General features: G+C 38.7%; 1 protein-coding gene across 1 annotated transcript; it reads right to left on the reverse strand.

Moving 5' to 3' along the window:
- Window positions 1-1,451: 1,451 nt before the first annotated feature.
- Window positions 1,452-9,330, reverse strand: NDUFS6 (NADH:ubiquinone oxidoreductase subunit S6). The gene is made up of 4 exons (XM_087721927.1): window positions 9,146-9,330; window positions 5,491-5,544; window positions 4,793-4,915; window positions 1,452-3,777 (listed from the first exon to the last, which is right to left on the reverse strand). The coding sequence occupies exons 1-4, from the start codon at window positions 9,299-9,301 to the stop codon at window positions 3,709-3,711; spliced, it is 402 nt and encodes a 133-aa protein (XP_087578053.1). The 5' UTR covers window positions 9,302-9,330; the 3' UTR covers window positions 1,452-3,708.
- Window positions 9,331-18,564: the final 9,234 nt, after the last annotated feature.

Raw genomic sequence — 18,564 nt, forward strand, 5'->3', positions numbered from 1 at the left:
TTGGAAGGGACATTAGAGGTCTTCTAATCCAAAACTCTGCTCAAACAAAAAAACCCTGTATCACTTCAGAAAAATGATTGTCCAATTTCTTCTTTAAAATCTCCAGTGTTGGAGCAACCACAACTTCTAGATGCGAGTCATTTTGCTGATGAATTGTTCTGTCAGGCAATATCTCCTTAGTTCTTGGTTGGTTCTCTCCTTGATTAGTTTCCATCCATCGTTTCTTCTCCTGCCGCCAGGTACTCGGGAGAATAGCCTGACTCAGTGGTGGGTTTCAAAAATCGTTGGAACCTACTCTGTGGGTGTGGCCTCCTTTGTGGGAGTGGCTTGCCGCCCATGTGACCGAATGGGAGTGGCTTGCCGCCCATGTAACCGGATATGAAATTATGAATTAGTACTTAGGTCGGTCCAAGTAGCTATTCAGAAACTCTGGCATTGAAGCACGCAGGTCTTAAAGCTGTCAAGTTACAAGATCCTTGCCAGTGATGGGTTTCAAAATTTTTTGGAACCTCTTCTGTAGGTGTGGCCTGCTTTCCGGGTCCACTGGTGGAACCTCTTCTAACCGGTTCGGTAGATTTGATGAACCGGTTCTACCGAATAGGTGCAAACTGGTAGGAACCCACCTCTGGCCTGACGCCTCTTCTTTATGGCAGCCCCTTAGATATTGGAACTCCCGAGTCCCAGCTGATCGGGAGGGAATGGGGATTTTGCAGTAACTTTCCCCTGGAGTGAGGAAGGAATGGAGATTTCACAGTATCCTTCCCCTGGGGGGAGGGAGATTTTACCCATATCCTTTCCCTGCCACGCCCACCAAGCCACGCCCACAGAACCGATAGTAAAATAAAATTGAACCCCAATGGCTGTGGGTTTTGGGCCTCACAGCGTGGGACTCAGAAGATTTCATTTTGACTGATTTGCACTCCTATTAACTTTCGGTATCCTACTTTGGGGGGGGGGGCTCCTTCTGGATTCACAGCTCCTGTTTGATGAGCAGAACTTTCATTTCACAGGATGCAACAAATTAGTTCTGATCACTTTTTGTTTGAGTAGCATGTAGTTTTTCTTTTATAGTTTTAATATCCAGAGCCACATTAAGTTGGGTGGCTCATAAATATTCTAACTAAATAAATTGCACGTACAATTTCTAGATTGGAGATAATGTTTTTTTTAGTAGCTGGTTCCTTTAGGATCACCTTCCAAGATTTGGATAAACATCATATTTCTGTTGTAGCATCAGAAACAAGGACAGGAACAAGTGTGAAATTATTATGAGCCTCCAACATCGAGCAATTAAAGTAACATGTTCTAACATTTCTCTGCTATGCCTACTACTGCAAAGATTTGTAAACTGTATTCCGAGAAACTCTGTACCTAAGTGGAAGTTCAATAATAACAAACAAACTTTTATGAAAAATAGCTGCCTACCTTGGAAAGATAAACTCACACTGAAAGCATGTCCTAGAATGCCCTCAAAGACATTTTATTTCCATTACAGAGGGAACAAAAATCAAATTGAAAATAGTTCTTTTAACATAATTAGTTATCCAATATCGCTTTAGCAGAACCAAGTCAAATCTTATTTCTCTAAACAAAAAAAGCAATTTTGAAAGACATAGACATTTGGAATACATTAATAGCCTCTTTCAATGCAACATTAAATCAGAATTTAACTTATTATGAACAAGCTGTAAGATCACAAGACCCTGTGGTCCCTTTCTTGGGGTGATTTCCAACAAGTTACAAAATTTCACTTCTATGTCTAATAAACAGCTTTGCTTACATATCAGGGGTGGGTTCCTGCCAGTTCTAACCTCTTCTATAGAAGAGGTTCCACAAATCTACAGTGCCGTTTAGAACCGGTTCCAGCTCCCTCTCCCCTGCCCATCATCAAGATGAAAAGCGAAAGGAGGAATTCTGGGAGTTGAAGTCCACAAGTCTTAAAGCTGTCAAGTTTGAACACCCCTGGGGTTTTTTTTCCTAAAGGGTTAGGGGTGCAAGGATCTTGTAACTTGACAGCTTGAAGACTTGCGTGCTTCAAATGCCAGAGTTTCTGAGCCAACATTTGGTTGCTAAGCAAGAGCGTTGTTAAGTGAGTTTCACCACATTTTACAAGTTGGCCACGCCCAGCCAGTCACATGACTGCCAAGCCATTCCCACCCGGTCACATGGCTGGCAAGCCACTCCCACAAAGCAGGCCACACCTACAGATGAGGTTCTAAACAATTTTGAAGCCCACCACTGTTACATACACACTTGTTTTTGTTCAGTCACCTCTAACTTTTCATGAACTTATAGATATTATTTTGCCAGGGTTGTTTGGTCAGTAACTATTTGATTTCTTGTAAGCTTGCTTGCTTGCTGGTTTATTTATTTACTTACTTACCTATTTATTTATTTAATATTTTTGTGGTATTGGACCTGGGTACTTGAGAGACCGCCTCCTGCCAATCACCTCCCAAAGACCTATTAGATCCCACAGACTAGGCCTCCTCCGGATTCCATCCGCCGGCCAATGTCGACTGTTGACCACCCGGAGGAGGGCCTTCTCTGTGGCTGCTCCGGCCCTCTGGAACGATCTCCCCGTGAAGATTCGGACCCTCACCACCTTCCAGGCTTTCCGCAAAGCCGTCAAGACCTGGCTGTTCCGGCAGGCCTGGGGCTGATGAGTTCCCATCCCCACTCGAATTGTTGTGGCTGTTGAGAGTTTTAAATTGTCTTCTGTATTTTGTTCTCTTTTTGTTTTTTTCTGTATTGTTCCCATTCCCTATTGGTTTGTTAGCCGCCCTGAGTCCCTCCGGGAATAGGGCGGCATACAAGTTTAATAAATCTATAACCTACCTATAACCTAATCTCCCTCAGAGAAGGTCTCTGGGCAGTGTACATTATCAATATATGAACAAAGTATAAAATTAATATTTAAAATTTTAAATATTTTTTAAGGTTAAGAAAATGTTCAATTGTAAGATTATGAAATAAAATTTGAAAAAAAAATCCAAGATACCCATTTAGCATGAGTTAATACAGGATGATGTATTAACTAATGGGGGAGCTCTCATGGCGCCAGCTAGCCCTACAGTTGCATTATCCTCTGTGTTCCCTAAGTGAGAGAGCAGAACCAAGTTTAGATCCCGTTGTGGAAGGCAAAGAAAGTAGGAGCTCCCCTATAGAAGGCTCTCTTCATAAACCCCACCAGTTGAAATTCTTTGATTGAGGGGTCTGCGGCATACTTCCCTTGATCTAAATGGAACAGGTTTATTTATTGAATTTATATTGCCGCCTCTTTGCCCATGGCGAATTACTACAAAATCACTACAAAATTCATCATCAAGCTTTTGAACTCTCAGCTGAGAGAAGTGAAGCACTTTGCAACTTTAATAAGATTTGTATGCCGCCCACTCCCTAGGGACTCTGAAAAGAAAAGAAAGTGTAATCTTCAAGATCATTACATAACTGTAGTTTAGTTATAAATCTGAACTACTGTAAGTCATTGGATATAAGGACATGATCTGTAGGCTCTTTTCAATGGATAGTTCTAATTTTATATCAATATCTTTCAACAGTTACGGATGAAATAAAGAATTCTACATCTGTTACACTCTATTTCAGGGCGAAATATGGAATTAAGAACAGGTATCCACAATGGCTTTTAAATATATATATTTTATTCTATAACGAAAAAAGAAGTTCATAGCCAGAAAGATACATATATCAGTGATGATGCTTCTGCTTAAACTGAAGTCCACAGTAACCACATGTTCCTGTTTTCGTATCTTTGTCCTGCAAATATAAATGGTAAAAAATAAAATACAATTTTATCATTTCTGCACATTCCTATGTTCATATAAACTTCCTGTCAAATGAAAAATTATTTCTCATTTAGGGGAGAGGGGAGGTGAGCTCCACTTAGCAGGCAGCTCTTTAGGTCAGCCCCCTGCAATGTAATGTAGTTTCTTGAAATGCAACAGCAGCTTATAACCTTCTCTGTCTGCTTCCCCACTGACCTTTTGGGGAAGCCAGCAAAGAAGATTGCAAATAGTGATGCCATGATCGCAAGGCATTTGGCAACCAGTTGTAAATGCAGTCACGTGATCATGGAGGGGAGGTGTTTTATAATGGTTCTTTAAGGCCGTAAAACACCCTTTTTGATGTCATCACAACTTTGAATTGTCATGAAATGACTGGTGGTAAATTGAGGACTAACGATTTTTTTTTTAATTTGCTAGCCAATTTCATAACATACGCCATTGAAATAAAGCAACCCACTTGAACAGCAGTTCTCAAACATTTTGATGTCAGGCCTCTTTACATGATTGAGGATCCCAAACAGCTTTGGTTTATGTACGTTATATCTACTGATATATATATAATACTACAAATTCCAATTGAGAAATTTAAAAAATATCATTTGATTTCGCAAATCCCCTGAATGGGTCATGAAGACTCCTAGACTAGAGTCTGAGGACCATTGCGGTCCAGAAGACATTCCATTAAAAAAACCTCAACGTATAAATTCCTGCAGGTAGCAAAATAATGAGAATAAAAACAGATATGAATATGGGCTAATACAAAATGGATAATGAACAATGGATTACACTTAAAGAATAATTGGAAAGAGACATACTTCTAGTGACCCACAAAACAGAACGCAACCATAACTACGGATTATCAATATATATTTTTCACTTATAAGTAGAACAATAGCTGAATTTCTTACGAGCCTGCACATATTTTTGTAAACATGATGATAATAACACTGAACATGGACAATTGAATTACAATTGAATTACATTACCAAATTTATATACACTTTAGGATGGCCCAAAGCTCCTCTACCACCATCACACCATACAACTCTAGTTTCGACTTCACTCACAGGTTGTTCAGCAATTAAATCAATTGCAAAGTTTTCATTCACCTACAACAGCGAAATCGAAAGATGTTTCATTATGTAACAATTCAAGCAATACACTTTGATTAGCAGTAGTGATACAAGCAGTCAATCACAACATTCTAATACAGAGTAGCAATTGATTGGCTGCCTTCAGTAACAAATTTATGTTTCACCTTTTTTTTTAGTTATCAGGAGTCATCATCAATGAGATTATTAGCACATATAACATAAGAAGGAAAGAAATCAATCTAGTTTAAATAAAATGCCAATTAACTTTGCCAGATTATTTTAGATATATCTACATTGTATTTGTGTTGAAATAACCAGTCTGAATTATATGAATAGCACAAGGGTGTTTTACATTGATGACAAAGTTCTTTAAGTGGGCTTACCCATAAGTTATAAATTCTTTCAACTGTATCACATGGAAACCTACTGTCATTTAAGGGAATGAAATGGGCTAACTAATAGGTTTATTGATTAAGTCATCAACTGTTTGCTCACAAGACAATGACATTTTACAACGAAGTGATTTAACATTTCATCAATACCTGGAGAAACTACAGATTCACAGGAAACATTTCTGACTCAGATTTTACCTCTTTCTGTCGCCCAACAAATCGAACCTTCCTGTAGTCTTTTTCTTCATAAACCTATAATTAAAGAAGGAATATATTCAAAATAACATCAATTCTGATTTCAGGAATCTGGAACAGGACCAAAAAAAAAAAGCATGGTTAATAGCGGTTTCAGATATTCTGATGCTATAGAGCAAAGGAACAAATATTTTATGGAAAACACAATATATTCAGTATTAAATAGAAAAGATTCCTACATTATTTTACAAATGAATGCTGCTAGATTTGGAAAAATATTTAGCTCTATTTCACGTATACTTTTCATATAAAATTCAATACTATTGATACCATTAAGCCAAATATAATGGATAAAGCCACATGTATAAATTGTGTTTGTTCTACTTTGAAGAAGTTTACTATCCTTTTTCAACCTGCCAATTGATTCAAGGTGGTTGGAGATTAGCACACCTAAATAGTTGCGTATTACTTTCTGCCTGGATTTTTATTTACACTATTTTAAAGGGCTAGTGTTCAAAGCAGATTTAGAACTTTAGCAAATCATTGTATTAAAAGATATTAGGAAAAGATGGGTTATTTTTTCACCTCAATATTTTTTAAAAACATGTCATGCTGCCAGCGTGCCAGAATAAGGTACATATAGAGGCAATTTCATGGAGAAATAGCTGGGAATAACTGGATGCAAGAAACAAATTACAGGCAGCCTTTACTTAATAACCACTCACTTAGCTACTAGTTGAAGTCACAACAGACCGTCCCAGAGCCTAATGGCTCAATTTTGAAGTACCAATGGTCTTCACACATCCAATCATGTGATCCCACTTTAGACACTTGGCAACTGGCTTTCATTTATGGCCATTTACAGCATGTTAAGAGTCAATGACTTTTTTTGTCAGTTTCTAGTATTATTTCTAGTTTCTGGCTGAAAATGTTCATTGGGGAAAATGCGTTCACCTGCAATGTTAGTTTAACAGCTACAGTAAATAAGATTGTATAATTGGACATGGTCCTATGACAACCCACTCAATGACAATTTATGATTGTAATTCTGGACTCGATTCTGGTTGCAATTTGAGAACTACCTGTAAATGTGAAAAAGATTGCAGTAGTTGTACTTCAAGATTTATAGGCATGTGGCTGAAATCTCCATTAAGAATTCAGTTTGGTGCCAGGGTTCCTTCTGAATTGGTCATTGATCTTGGACATCCATAACTTTTATTGCAAGGAAGATCTTTTTATAGGAAGTTCTTTGGCTGATAAACCAGATTTATGAATACTAAAAAATCTTGACTCGTGCTGATAACCGTGAAGTATAGATATGCAAAATGTTCCTTCACATGGAAGAAGATCCCAAATATAAAATGCAACAGTATTTGTGATGAGCCCTTGAAAACTCCACATAGCTTTTTTGTTCAAACAGGTTCTTTGGCTCATCTTTTAAGCCCAATCCGCTTTGTCATTAGGGTGTTTAAAATCTTACAAGGCTCAGACCTAAATTGCTAGTAGAACCAGCATTTAATTAAGTAATCAATGTGCACATATAGCATTCCCCGTGGAGATTCGAACCCTCACCACCCTCCAGGCCTTCTGCAAAGCCCTTAAAACCTGACTGTTCCGACGGGCCTGGGGCTAAAGAGTTTTTGCCCCCCTTCTCGAATGGTATGGTTGTTGTGTGTTTTTAAATTTTGTATTGTTATGTCTCGTCTTTTTATCCCCCTGTCTGTACCTCCTTCCCTGATTGAATTGTGAGCCGCCCTGAGTCCCCTTCGGGGAAAAGGGCGGCATATAAATGTAATCAATCAATCACATGCTGTGGAACTTACCACAAATGCATCTGACAATAACTTGACTTTTTCCTATGGCAGGCACTATGTTATGGAACAAACCAACGACAGAGATAAAGTTAGCCCTTCCCCTATAACAACCTAGGATGGGACAATAACCATATTCTGACTGAGACGTCTTACTATTTAGTGTCTTAATATTCATACTAAATTTTATCCTAAATGCTTCATTTTCCTTTTTAGTGGTATTCTTAATGACTGTTTTAGCTGCGTTCTGTAAACTGCAAATGATAGCAGCAAATACAATTTCTAAATTAATAGTAATTAACTGTATGCGTATTATTTTTCAGATCAAAAGTACCACTTTAAATTAAGATTTAAAGAGTGTCTTCTTTTTTTTTAAAGATACTTACTCTAACAACAAAATAAGCATTGCCATACTAGAGACCTTGTGTGCTTTTGCAGGACATAGCAGCCTAAGTATAAAAGACCAGGATTTGCACTGATATGATACATGTTTTGTTGTTTTTACATGTTTTGTTGTTTCATCACGGTTCATATCAAATATAAAAGACAGGGAAACCCATCCAGTGACTGACTTATAAAGCCTTTGCCTACTAAACAAGTTTTGGGACATAGAACACAACATGGCTTTATAGATTCTTCAATTTCTTTTAAAACCTCATCTAGAACTGAGTGCATGGTGTGTTGTTTTAAATCTATCTTTCCTCCCCTTATATTTTGATTTTATTCTGTATTGTAAGGAGTCCTACGGGATTGGGCGGCATATAAATGTTATTAAATTTAAATTCAAAACTTTAGAATGGACATAATGTGGATGTCACGATTGTCAATAAGTACTAAAGTCACCTATTATATTACTTCAAGCTCATGAACTTTCTTTCTTTAAAAAAAAGAAACTGGGACTCTTATCTTAGAAAGATAGAAACGTAAGAAAAGTGAGAGCAGGAAAAAAAACCTAGTGATCCCACTGAGCCTGCTGCCCTTTTGAGTTTATTATTTTATATTTTTGTGTCCTCAACACAAGATGGGCATAAAAGAATCCACCCTCTGCCAATCTCTGCGTTTTCCTTTTTTTAATACCCTGATGGTGGAATGAATATCCAGTTTTATTTTCTAAAATCAAGCAAGCGCTGACCCAAAACTTTCCCCTCGCTGCAGCCCATGATGATGATGATGATAAAGGTATATTACTTTGCAGGAGATTTCACAATTCCTGGGTCACTTTGCTTCCACGGATTAAATTAACAGGCATAATAAAAAACAGGCACAGCGAAAAGCATCCGCAGGGAGGAAAAACCAGGGAGAAGTAGTAATAACAGACCATCCTCGGGAGCTGGGAGGCATTTGTGCCACTCACATCCTTCCTTTCAAGGCGCCTGTTCATTTTAGTCATTTAAATCAATGGTCTTCAACCTTGGCCACTTTAAGACCTGTGGACTTCAACTCCCAGAGTTCCTCAGCCAGCCTTGGCCACTTTAAGACCTGTGGACTTCAACTCCCAGAGTTCCTCAGCCAGCCTTGGCCACTTTAAGACCTGTGGACTTCAACTCCCAGAGTTCCTCAGCCAGCAAAGCTGGCTGAGGAACTCTGGGAGTTGAAGTCCACAAGTCTTAAAGTGGCCAAGGTTGGAGACCACTGAATTTTTAAACCTCAAAGCCAACCTAGCAACCACAACGTAGAAGCCGTTCTTGGGCCCAAAAATATTCCGACTACAAAGGCCCAAGAAGTGGATTCCACTGTAGCAGAGCCGAAGGCGGAGGAGGAGGAGGAACAGGCAGGCCGGACCTTCCCAAGACAGAAATTAAAGGGGGGGGATCTCCGCATCCCCCGAGAGGTCGAGGTTTACTTACCTGTCCCGTGTGCGTCACCTTCTCACCGGTCGGACTGGTCACGACTCCGTAATCCCTCCGCAACGTAATCCGCGCAGAAGCCGGGGCCGATTTACCCCTCAGTGAAAGGAACCCCGCGCGCAACGCCCCTCGCAAGGGCAAGGCGGCCGCCGCCATTTCGGTAACTCCCGTTCTTCGCCTTCCCCCCCCCCGACTCCGCCCACAAACAAAGGTACTGCGCAGGCGCGAGCCGGAACGCAAACCCATGCCCCGCCTACCCACGTCTGACGCAATACGTAAAAACGTTTTTTTTTTTAAAAAGCCCACGTTGACGAACCGCCGTTGCTGCTGACCCTGAAGCCTGACGGTGTTTGGGGCTGTAAGGTTGGTGGATGTTTGGCGTTAACGGCGTAAGCTTTAGTTCCTCGGGGCAAAAAGGGCTGATTTGGCGATAGGATTCGGAAGCGGGCGGGGGAAATAACAGAACCGCGGTTTCTTGTTCTACGGTTCCGCTGAAAGCGAAGGCCGGACCTGCGCATGCGCGTTTGGATCCCCCCCCTCTGGGTCGTTTATTGCGCAAGGACATCCAATTCGGACTCCTTGCGGCCGTTGCGGGAATTGCACTTCCAATATCAATTTATCCAATATCGATTTATTTTCTTTGGATGGGGTGGCCTATAGTTGCATCTTGCGAAATAGGTCGCTTTTTAAAAAATTGCATGGAAAACGGTGGCGCAGATCTGCAGTTTGTGTCCTCTGCGTTATCAGATAACCACGTAGGAACAGAGTTGTGTAGTTACTCTATTAGAGTGAAAATGTAAAAGGAAAAAGGCAAGAGCTGCTGAGGTCAGGCTGGGTTAGCTGCTGCCAGAGTCCCCAGTGGATGACTCTGCTTAACTGTTTAAAAAAGCCTCTTTAGAAGAAAGAAGGAGAGAAGAAAGAGAAGAAAGTGGGGGAGGAAGGAGGGAGGGAAGGAAGGAGAGAAGGAGAGTAGAAAGGAAGGAGGGAAGAAAGGAGGGAAATTAAGAGAAAAGAAAGGAAGGAGGAAAGGAAGGAGGGAAGGCATGTGAGAAGGAGGGGGGAGGGAGAGAGGAAAGGGAGGGGGAAGGAAAGGAGAAAAGGAGAAAAGAAAGGAGGCAAGGAGGGAAGGAAGGGGAGTGGAAAAGAAGAAACGAGGGAAGGAAAGAGGGAGGGAGGGAAGAAGATACCTAACCTTTGATGTCTATAATGATTTTGATATTATGGGAATGTCTCGAAACGTAGTCAAATGTAAAGCAAAACAGTGGTGGATGTTGTATTGTCTTTTACAAGTTATTGATTGTTGTATTTTTCTTTTACTAATAAAAATAAATAAATTAAATTACATATTTAAAAAAAGCCTCTAAAAAAGCGCCCTCTACAGGAGGAGGCAAGAGAACCACGTGCCTCATCTACATAAGGAATTTTTCAGCTTTTAACCCTTGCTTAACTCTGCTCGAGTGATCATAAAGATAGACTAAATGAGGCACGTGGTTCTCCCGCCTCCTCCTGTAGAGGGCGCTTTTTAGAGGCTTTTTTACACAGTTAAGCACTAAGCAGAGTCATCCACTGTGACTCTGGCAGCAACTATCTCAGCCTTTTTCCTTTTAATTTTTCTTTTCTTTTCATGATGACAGTGGTGAGGCCCTGCCTCCCCTGACTCCAGGTCACTGTAACTCTTAATGACTGTTTTCCTTTTTAGCTTGTTCCCTGGATTTTTCAGCATGTCACCTCTGCTCTTGAGAAGTTTGTTGGCGGCAACAGCCAGAACAACCCAGTCCCTAAACTGCAGCTTGGCCTCCCGCTTATTTTCTTCCTGGCTCCTGAGATGCTCAAATACGGTCACTCCCTTGCTTGCTCCACCTGCTAGCAAGGCGCCGAACGCCCATCTTTTGCCTTTCCTCTCGTGCTGCCCGCATTACAATTGGCAGCCTGTTGCTGGCATGAAGTGCAAAGTGGCGATCAAGAAGCGTTGCAAAGACTGTTACTTTGTTCGCAAAAGAGGCCATTTGTATATATACTGTAAAACTTTCCCGCGGCATAAACAGAGGAAGTTGTAAAACTGTCCTAACTGCACATGGAAGACCCACGAGGCCAATCAAGGGTTATAACTCATTGCACAAAATAAATACGTCTGGAGATAAAGTTTTGTGCAAGACTTTGATTTTATAAGTATGAAACTCGTCAGCAAAATGGAAATGATTACTTTTAGCTTTTTAGATATTGCTTATTTTAAAAACAATTTTGTATGTTGTGTCATCATAATTGCAATAAGTAACTCTGCCGCCTTCCTGGACACTATGTAAAATTCTGTCAAGATGCAAAATATAAATTCAAAGCAATATGTTCCAAGATCAGAGTATCAATATCACAGAGTTAAACATGTGGACTTTGAATTGAAAATATTTTTAAAAATGCTTACATCTGTTGCATTGGAATCTACTATGTTGATGTACTGAGCCGAGGTGGCACAGTGGGTAGAGTGCAGTACTGCAGGCCACTTCAGCTGACTGCTATCTGCAGTTCAGCGGTTCAAATCTCACTGGCTCAGGGTTGACTCAGCCTTCCATCCTTCCGAGGTGGGTGAAATGAGGACCCAGACTGTGGGGGCAATATCCTGACTCTGTAAACCGCTTAGAGAGGGCTGAAAGCCCTATGAAGCGGTATATAAGTCTAACTGCTATTGCTATGTTTATTTTGCTTTGTGTTCCTTCTAATAATAGAGTGACTAGGAAAAGATAGAGGTCAGTTGATGTGGCCACTCATCTACTGTGCTGTCGATGTGCATTAAATTCAAATAATAAGGCTTGCGAGAAGCAAACACAAAAATAAACATTGGCAGATGTCACAAGTATACAAGGTTGAAAATGGCTCTTGAGTCTTCTTTTTCTCTATGCATATTAACAAAGGCTTTAAAAGAAAACAAACATACTTTACAATAAAAAGGCTTACAAACAGTCCTTGTCTTCTAATTCTAGCTTTCAGGTTTGTTCATAGACATTTGGCAAGACATGTTACGTACTAACACAATTGAGAACTCGCTATTACAATTTTGTGCACTGATAAATGTAAAAAAGTTGGCAGAAATGTTGAGTTATGATTGGGATATATAGATTTTGGTATTAATGACTATAATGGCTTGGTTTTGTTCATAAGTGTTACGTCAATTGCAAAGCATACAAACTGATGCTCAGTTAATATGGGAATATAATCTATCACACAGATTTTTTTTTTAATTTTAGAATTTTAATAAATAAAAAATATGCCATTGAAAAAGTTTTCTTAGCGATTCTACAGTACTCTTAGGATATTTGTTAATCTTGGTTTATGTTAAAGGAAGCAAAGAGAATGTGGCCTCTTGGGCACTTTAAAGCCCAATAGGAAAGATTTGTAAATTACTCATATCTTTGTCTGTTTATAGGCAGCTTTTAAAATTTGGAGCAAAAGTTATTTGTTAAATTTATTTGCCGTCTATCTCACTGTGAAGCTACACTAGGTGGACTTCAATAATAAAAAGGAAGAAAATGTAAACAGAAGTAAAATAATAGTATCGTAAAATAATGAAAAAGAAACATGAGAATAATACATCAATGTGATAACCAAAAATGGACTTTGAACTACACTCAGATGCAGACTGGCAATCAGTGAAGTTTGTGAAGCAAAGGGATAATATTCATTCTAGGTACTCCAAAGATTGTTCTCTCTGTCGCACTTTGCACCAGCTGAAGCTTCTGAATTAACTTCAAGTGTAGCACCATGGAGAGCACATTGCAGTAGTCCAGGTGAGAAATGACCAGGGCTTGGGTAGCTGAGAGCAGGGAGTCATGATCCTGGAAAGATTGTAACTGCCACCTGCTCTTCAAGTGGAAGACAAAGTTATAGGATGCTACAGATGTTATAGGTGGGTGTTTATGATTTGGTAGAAAATACCTCATTTTCCTGAAAACAATTTCACATTTAAAACCAGTCAGATTTATTTTGAATTTTGTGGCACAAGTGATTCAACACAAAGCAAAAACAATGAACCAAAATAAATATTTCTTGTTTTATACTGACCCAGAAACAAGCATTTATGTGCTATTTAAAGAAAAACAAATCCATGAAACAAGTTATGTAACTAGGTCAACTGAAAGAATCTTGCAGGTTAATGCATATTAATGAGTTTAAAACTTAAGTTTGCAGCAGACTGAATAAGAAACCTTGCTCTAGTTGAAGAAAGGACAATGTCCCTTAACAATGACAGGTGAAGAGAAAATTACTCTGAAAAGTTATTGCATGGGGAGTTTTATATAAATTCTTGGATCACGGGAATATGCTGAAATTACCAGTGGAAATGTAGGTGGTTTTTTTCTATGCACCTAGCACGTTATATCAATGCCCTGCAAAAGAGGCATTTTGGTTCCTTTGTTTTCTGTATATTTTAAAATTAATCAGTTTTAAATTTTAAAAGAAAAAAATACGCACATGAAATGTGATTGATTTTTAAGTGTCTGTTGAAATGATCCCAGAGCTCGATCCTTTTGTGTCAATTACAAACAGATGTGCATTACAAAGTTCCTTGCCGTACTGAGGTGTTCACAGCAAGCTAGAGTTTTGTAATATTAAACTAGTGCTAAAAGAATCTTCATCTTATCAAGTCGGTGTCATGATAAGACAACCCCTAGAAATGCTGTACAGGCTGAAATTAGGTAGAATCACAATGAAATGCACTATTTAGCAGAAACTAAACCAAACATCTAGGGCTATAGCAAAACGTGGATTAAAATCTTTCTCTATGCATGCCTAACATTGGATTTCTCCAGAAAATCCAGATGACAAGATAATTTCTCTTGAGATTTATTTTGAGTTAGAATTGAGACAGTAGACTGGCACAGAAACGTGTCTATAATCTAGACCTCTCTTGTCTAGATTATTTTAATGGAGAAATAAAATATAAAATAGGTCACTACAATACAATATTTTATTGCGTAAGTCACTTCAAGCATTTCTATTAGCAGGCAGGTTACAAATACTGCAAATAAATTCCATCTTTTCATTTAAACATGTTTTCTCAAGCATGCATACATATTGTAAATTACAGGATTTGTTTTAGGGGAATGATTCAGATCATGGGGTGCGTGCATAAATAGCACTCTCAATGATCAAGGAGAGTCATATGAATACTATTAACCTTAGCTAAATATTAAATAACACAGTGCCATAACCCACTCATGAATTTAATGCCAGTCCCATACCTACAACTAGAACGATGACCAGCAAAGACCTCTTCCTGAGACATTGGACAGCCACTGAAGATGGGAGCAGACTGAATACCACAAACAAATAATCTCACTTAACAGAAATTTAGTTGGAGTGACAGACTCTTCCCAATTTCTTTTATCAAATATTTGCCCCTTGAGGATGTCATTAGGACATAAATGAAGATATAAAAAGATAGAGTGAAGTGAAGGAGGCAAGATTTGTCAGAAAAGTATTTTAATAAGTCATAATTTGTGCCATAAGAGCCAAGGTGGCGCAGTGGTTAAATGCAGCACTGCAGGCTACTGCTAGATCAGCAGTTCAGCGGTTCAAATCTCACCGGCTCAGGGTTGACTCAGCCTTCCATCCTTCCGAGGTGGGTAAAATGAGGACCCAGATTGTTGGGGGCAATATGCTGACTCTCTGTAAACCGCTTAGAGAGGCCTGAAAGGCCTATGAAGCGGTATATAAGTCTACTGCTATTGCTATTAAAAAAAAACCATTTTAATAAGTCATAATTTGTGCGTGGCCCATGTTTTGCCCCAATTCTGCTGTTGCCTTGAACAAACTGGAAAAGGGATCTGATTGGGGAGTGATTGTTCCAAATTAACTGGGGGGAAAAAGTCTAATATATGTAGATTTTCCTTGTGGGTATATTGCTGGGTAAAACTTTATAATCTAGTACCAAATTATAGAAACCATAAGAAAGACAGTGCAGGTAATCTCAAACTTGTAAGGTTTTGCTCTGTGGAACTATTTGAAAGAAGCTTAATTAACTATAAATACTGCATGTGGAAAAAAAAAATGCAGCTCTGGGTTATTTAAACAAAAATTTCTTCTATATGTTTCTGAGCATGTAGGTTTGGAGGCACGATTTGAGAAAACTCAACAATCTTTTTTTTTATATTAAACCAGCATAAAGTTGAATATATTTACATAATGCAATGATCCATGAAGGTTACCATAACATCAAGGGACTATATTAACCGGCTGAATGGAATTCATTAGAAATTAACTACCACTTAAATTAATTTTCCCACATTCACAAGGCAATAATGGCAGAAAAAGGAACCGTCCATCAGTGTGTAGTGACAGGAGAGCTGCCATGGCTTTTATTTATAGGTTAATGTATTAACCCACCAAGCTGCTTTTCAGGAGAAAAAGCTGCACCGTGGCACTCATAAATTGCTACTTTCAAAACCTTCTCTATTAATAAATAAACCAAGTTTGATTAAGCCTGAACTCATCCCTTAATGCCGCATAAGCTACTCGTCAATTTTAGCTTTTCTACATTTTTTTACTTCACAAGTATGGCACACATTTTTTTTATTATTGTCCATTGCATAATGAAATTCCCAAGTGTAATTTTTTGCATTAAAAAAAGGAAGAGCTGATCTAAAACCTCTCATTCTCTTCCACAAACTTCTCTCTGTTTTTCAGCATTCGTCTGTTAAATCTGTTTAAATTGCCTTTGCTCTCCTATGCCCTCATTTGCCTCAAAGATGTCAACATGCAGCAAACTTAATTAATTTTGTTGACTCACTGATATCCAGGCATGTCATCCCATCCAGCCTATTATTATGATGTAATCCACTTCATGCATTAATTATGTCATATATAAAAAGGAACTTCAGCCCCTATAGCATAACCCCACTCTGTTCACCTTGGTGGAATAAGAATTTGGAAGGGGGGAACAAATGCATACCAACCACTTCCTGTGTCAACATTTACAGGAGCTGGGAGCAGAGGCATAACATTTATTTATTTTTTTGGCATGAGGTCGATAGAAACAAGGTGGGGAAGAGTCATGCTGATGAGCAAATGGCGTTTTATTAATATATGCATGATGCATTTCTCAAGAACATATACGCACATCCTACTAAAATCCATTAAAAGTAAATTCTGTGCAATTCTAGTCAATGGTACAATTCTCAAGAGCTAACCATATTTACTACTATGAATTTGAAATATTTAGCATTGGCAATTTTCTTTTTTGAAAAGATTTTTATTTTCCATTTTTTCATTTTCATACACTCACATATATACTGTGCATAGCCGGAGCCATACAATATTTAACAATAATCACAGCAATTCCTCTTGTCATCAATACCCCCAAAAATAGAAATCCAATATACCTCTTCCACTCTCCGTACACCTCTTTCTTCCACCCCCCTCCAACTTTCTATCTTCCCCCCATCATCCCCCTCTACCCTACTTCCCCTCCCCCTCTACCACTCCTCTCCCGATCCACTCCCTCCCTTCCTTCTCACCCTCCCTCCAATCCTCTCTCCCGCCCTCTCTACCCATCTTTCTTCTATCCCACTCCTCCTCGCCTTGGTGTATTTCCACTATATGCCAATGTACTTAACCTATCCTATTTTAACAGAGAAATTAAAGAAAAACATATACATGTGAAGTCACATTACATTGAAGTCTAACACATCGTATCTATCCTAGTATATATTCCTCCCCCCCAACACCCCACCTCCCTCCCCCCCCAACTTCCCAGGGCCCATACACGGTGTAGATTTTTAACAAACACAGTCTAAAATATATTGAGAAAAAAGAAATAAAAAAAGGGTTAATAACATCTCTACATTGATCTTAGCTTCTTCTTGCTACGCTAACTTTGAACAGTTTAAATCATTCCTGATCTTAAGCATAGGCTATCTGGAATTTCTTAGTCCCGTATTTGTTTTGTATATAGTCAATCCATTTTTTCCAGTCTCGTTTATATTGCATTGGCAATTGATGAGTTGCCAGTCTGCATATGACCAATAATTATGCTGGGAGATTTGGCAGTTCTTGGCTAGGAATCAGTCACAAAAGACAGACTGGATTAATGTGATACACTTGATCTGGGTCAGTTACAAACATAATAAACTGCATACACATAAAATGCCAGGCTTGATTAGCTTTTACTTTAATTAATTTTACTTACGTTTTAATATATTGTGTGAATCCAGGAATGTGGTTAGTTCTCTGTTTGGAATATTATGCAAAAACAGAAATTGAGTTAATATTGTCAAAAGGTTATGAGTATTGTGTGAATACAAGCATTTGCAAATAGTCCAGAAGTTGGGTGTAGACAAAAAGGGTCTCTTGAGCAAAAAATAATTAAAACCCTTTCTAAAAGCATCACTTATACAAGAGTAAGAACTGCTTGTCATTTTTACCTGGAGAGAATAGCAAAAAGAATAGCAATGAGAGTTGATTCCTTACTGAGATGGCAGCAAAATACGGCATTGTAAGGATACTTTTGTGCTTAAACAGATGACAGCCACAGATTTACCCAAGATTTCCTCAAATGCCTTTGGTTTGCCTGAATTTTAAAAAAATAGGTTTTCATAGCAAAGCAAACAATAGAAAATAAATCCTTGAAAAACTGACTAGCCCACTCTGAAGGCATGGTTCCAATCACTAAATCCCATGGGTGACTCTTGTTTAGCAAACACACCTTTTCAAGATTTAAATATCCTTTGTAAATTCATTTCTAATTTCCAATAAGGTTTCTTTTTGTAAAAAAAGAAAAAAGAGAAATTAGCCTTTGAGCTGCATCCTTTCCAAAGTTTTTTTTTCTTAATTTAGTTCAGTTTTATTTTCCACCCACACTCCATTCTCCTGCTGGCAGCATTGTTATTTCTGCATGGTATGATTAACCAGTACGGTGTGTGTTCCTCTTAATGTGAAACTTATCCCTTCGATTCTACAAACTGGGAAAGAAAAGCTTACAGCCAGAGGCCACGCAGAATAATACTAGTGTCAAGCTTTATTAAAACATATTTGTTTCATGTCCTCCAAGGACAAATGATGGACATGTAAAATGCTTTCTCTGATTCTGTTTCAGGAAATGCTTAGTTTAGAATTAGCTTCTGTCAAAGAAAGCAATTTCCGGAGCTTAATCAATATGATTTTCCTCAGCATTCCAGCTGCAAACGAAGAACAGGTATGGGTGAAATGGTATGTGTCTGCTAGTGATTACAAATTGACAGAACTTATCTACTTTCTCTTGTCAGGATGGTTCCCCTTTAAGGAAAGCTTGTCATTAAGAGGAGGGACCAAAATGCATCTAATTAGCAACCTGCCACATATCAGTCATTTACTTTGGGTGTGTTTTAGAATAATAACTGCCTTGTGGCTTTGGAACTCTTTCTTTTCAACATCTATCACCCTAATTATGTATT

The sequence above is a fragment of the Thamnophis sirtalis genome, unplaced genomic scaffold (assembly GCF_051295495.1).
Source record: "Thamnophis sirtalis isolate CommonGarterSnake01/CBP01778 unplaced genomic scaffold, rThaSir2_p1.2 scaffold_8, whole genome shotgun sequence".
Classification (NCBI taxonomy): Eukaryota; Metazoa; Chordata; class Lepidosauria; order Squamata; family Natricidae; genus Thamnophis; species Thamnophis sirtalis.

Excerpts from the sequence above, each read along its gene's own strand:
- NDUFS6 (XM_087721927.1), bottom strand. The coding sequence starts at position 9,301 with ATGGCGGCGGCCGCCTTGCCCTTGCGAGGGGCGTTGCGCGCGGGGTTC. Across the intron at positions 5,545-9,145 it reads AGGTGACGCACACGGGACAG|GTTTATGAAGAAAAAGACTA; the intron begins GTAAGTAAACCT and ends CTTTAATTATAG. Across the intron at positions 3,778-4,792 it reads CTAAAGTGTATATAAATTTG|GACAAAGATACGAAAACAGG; the intron begins GTAATGTAATTC and ends TTATATTTGCAG.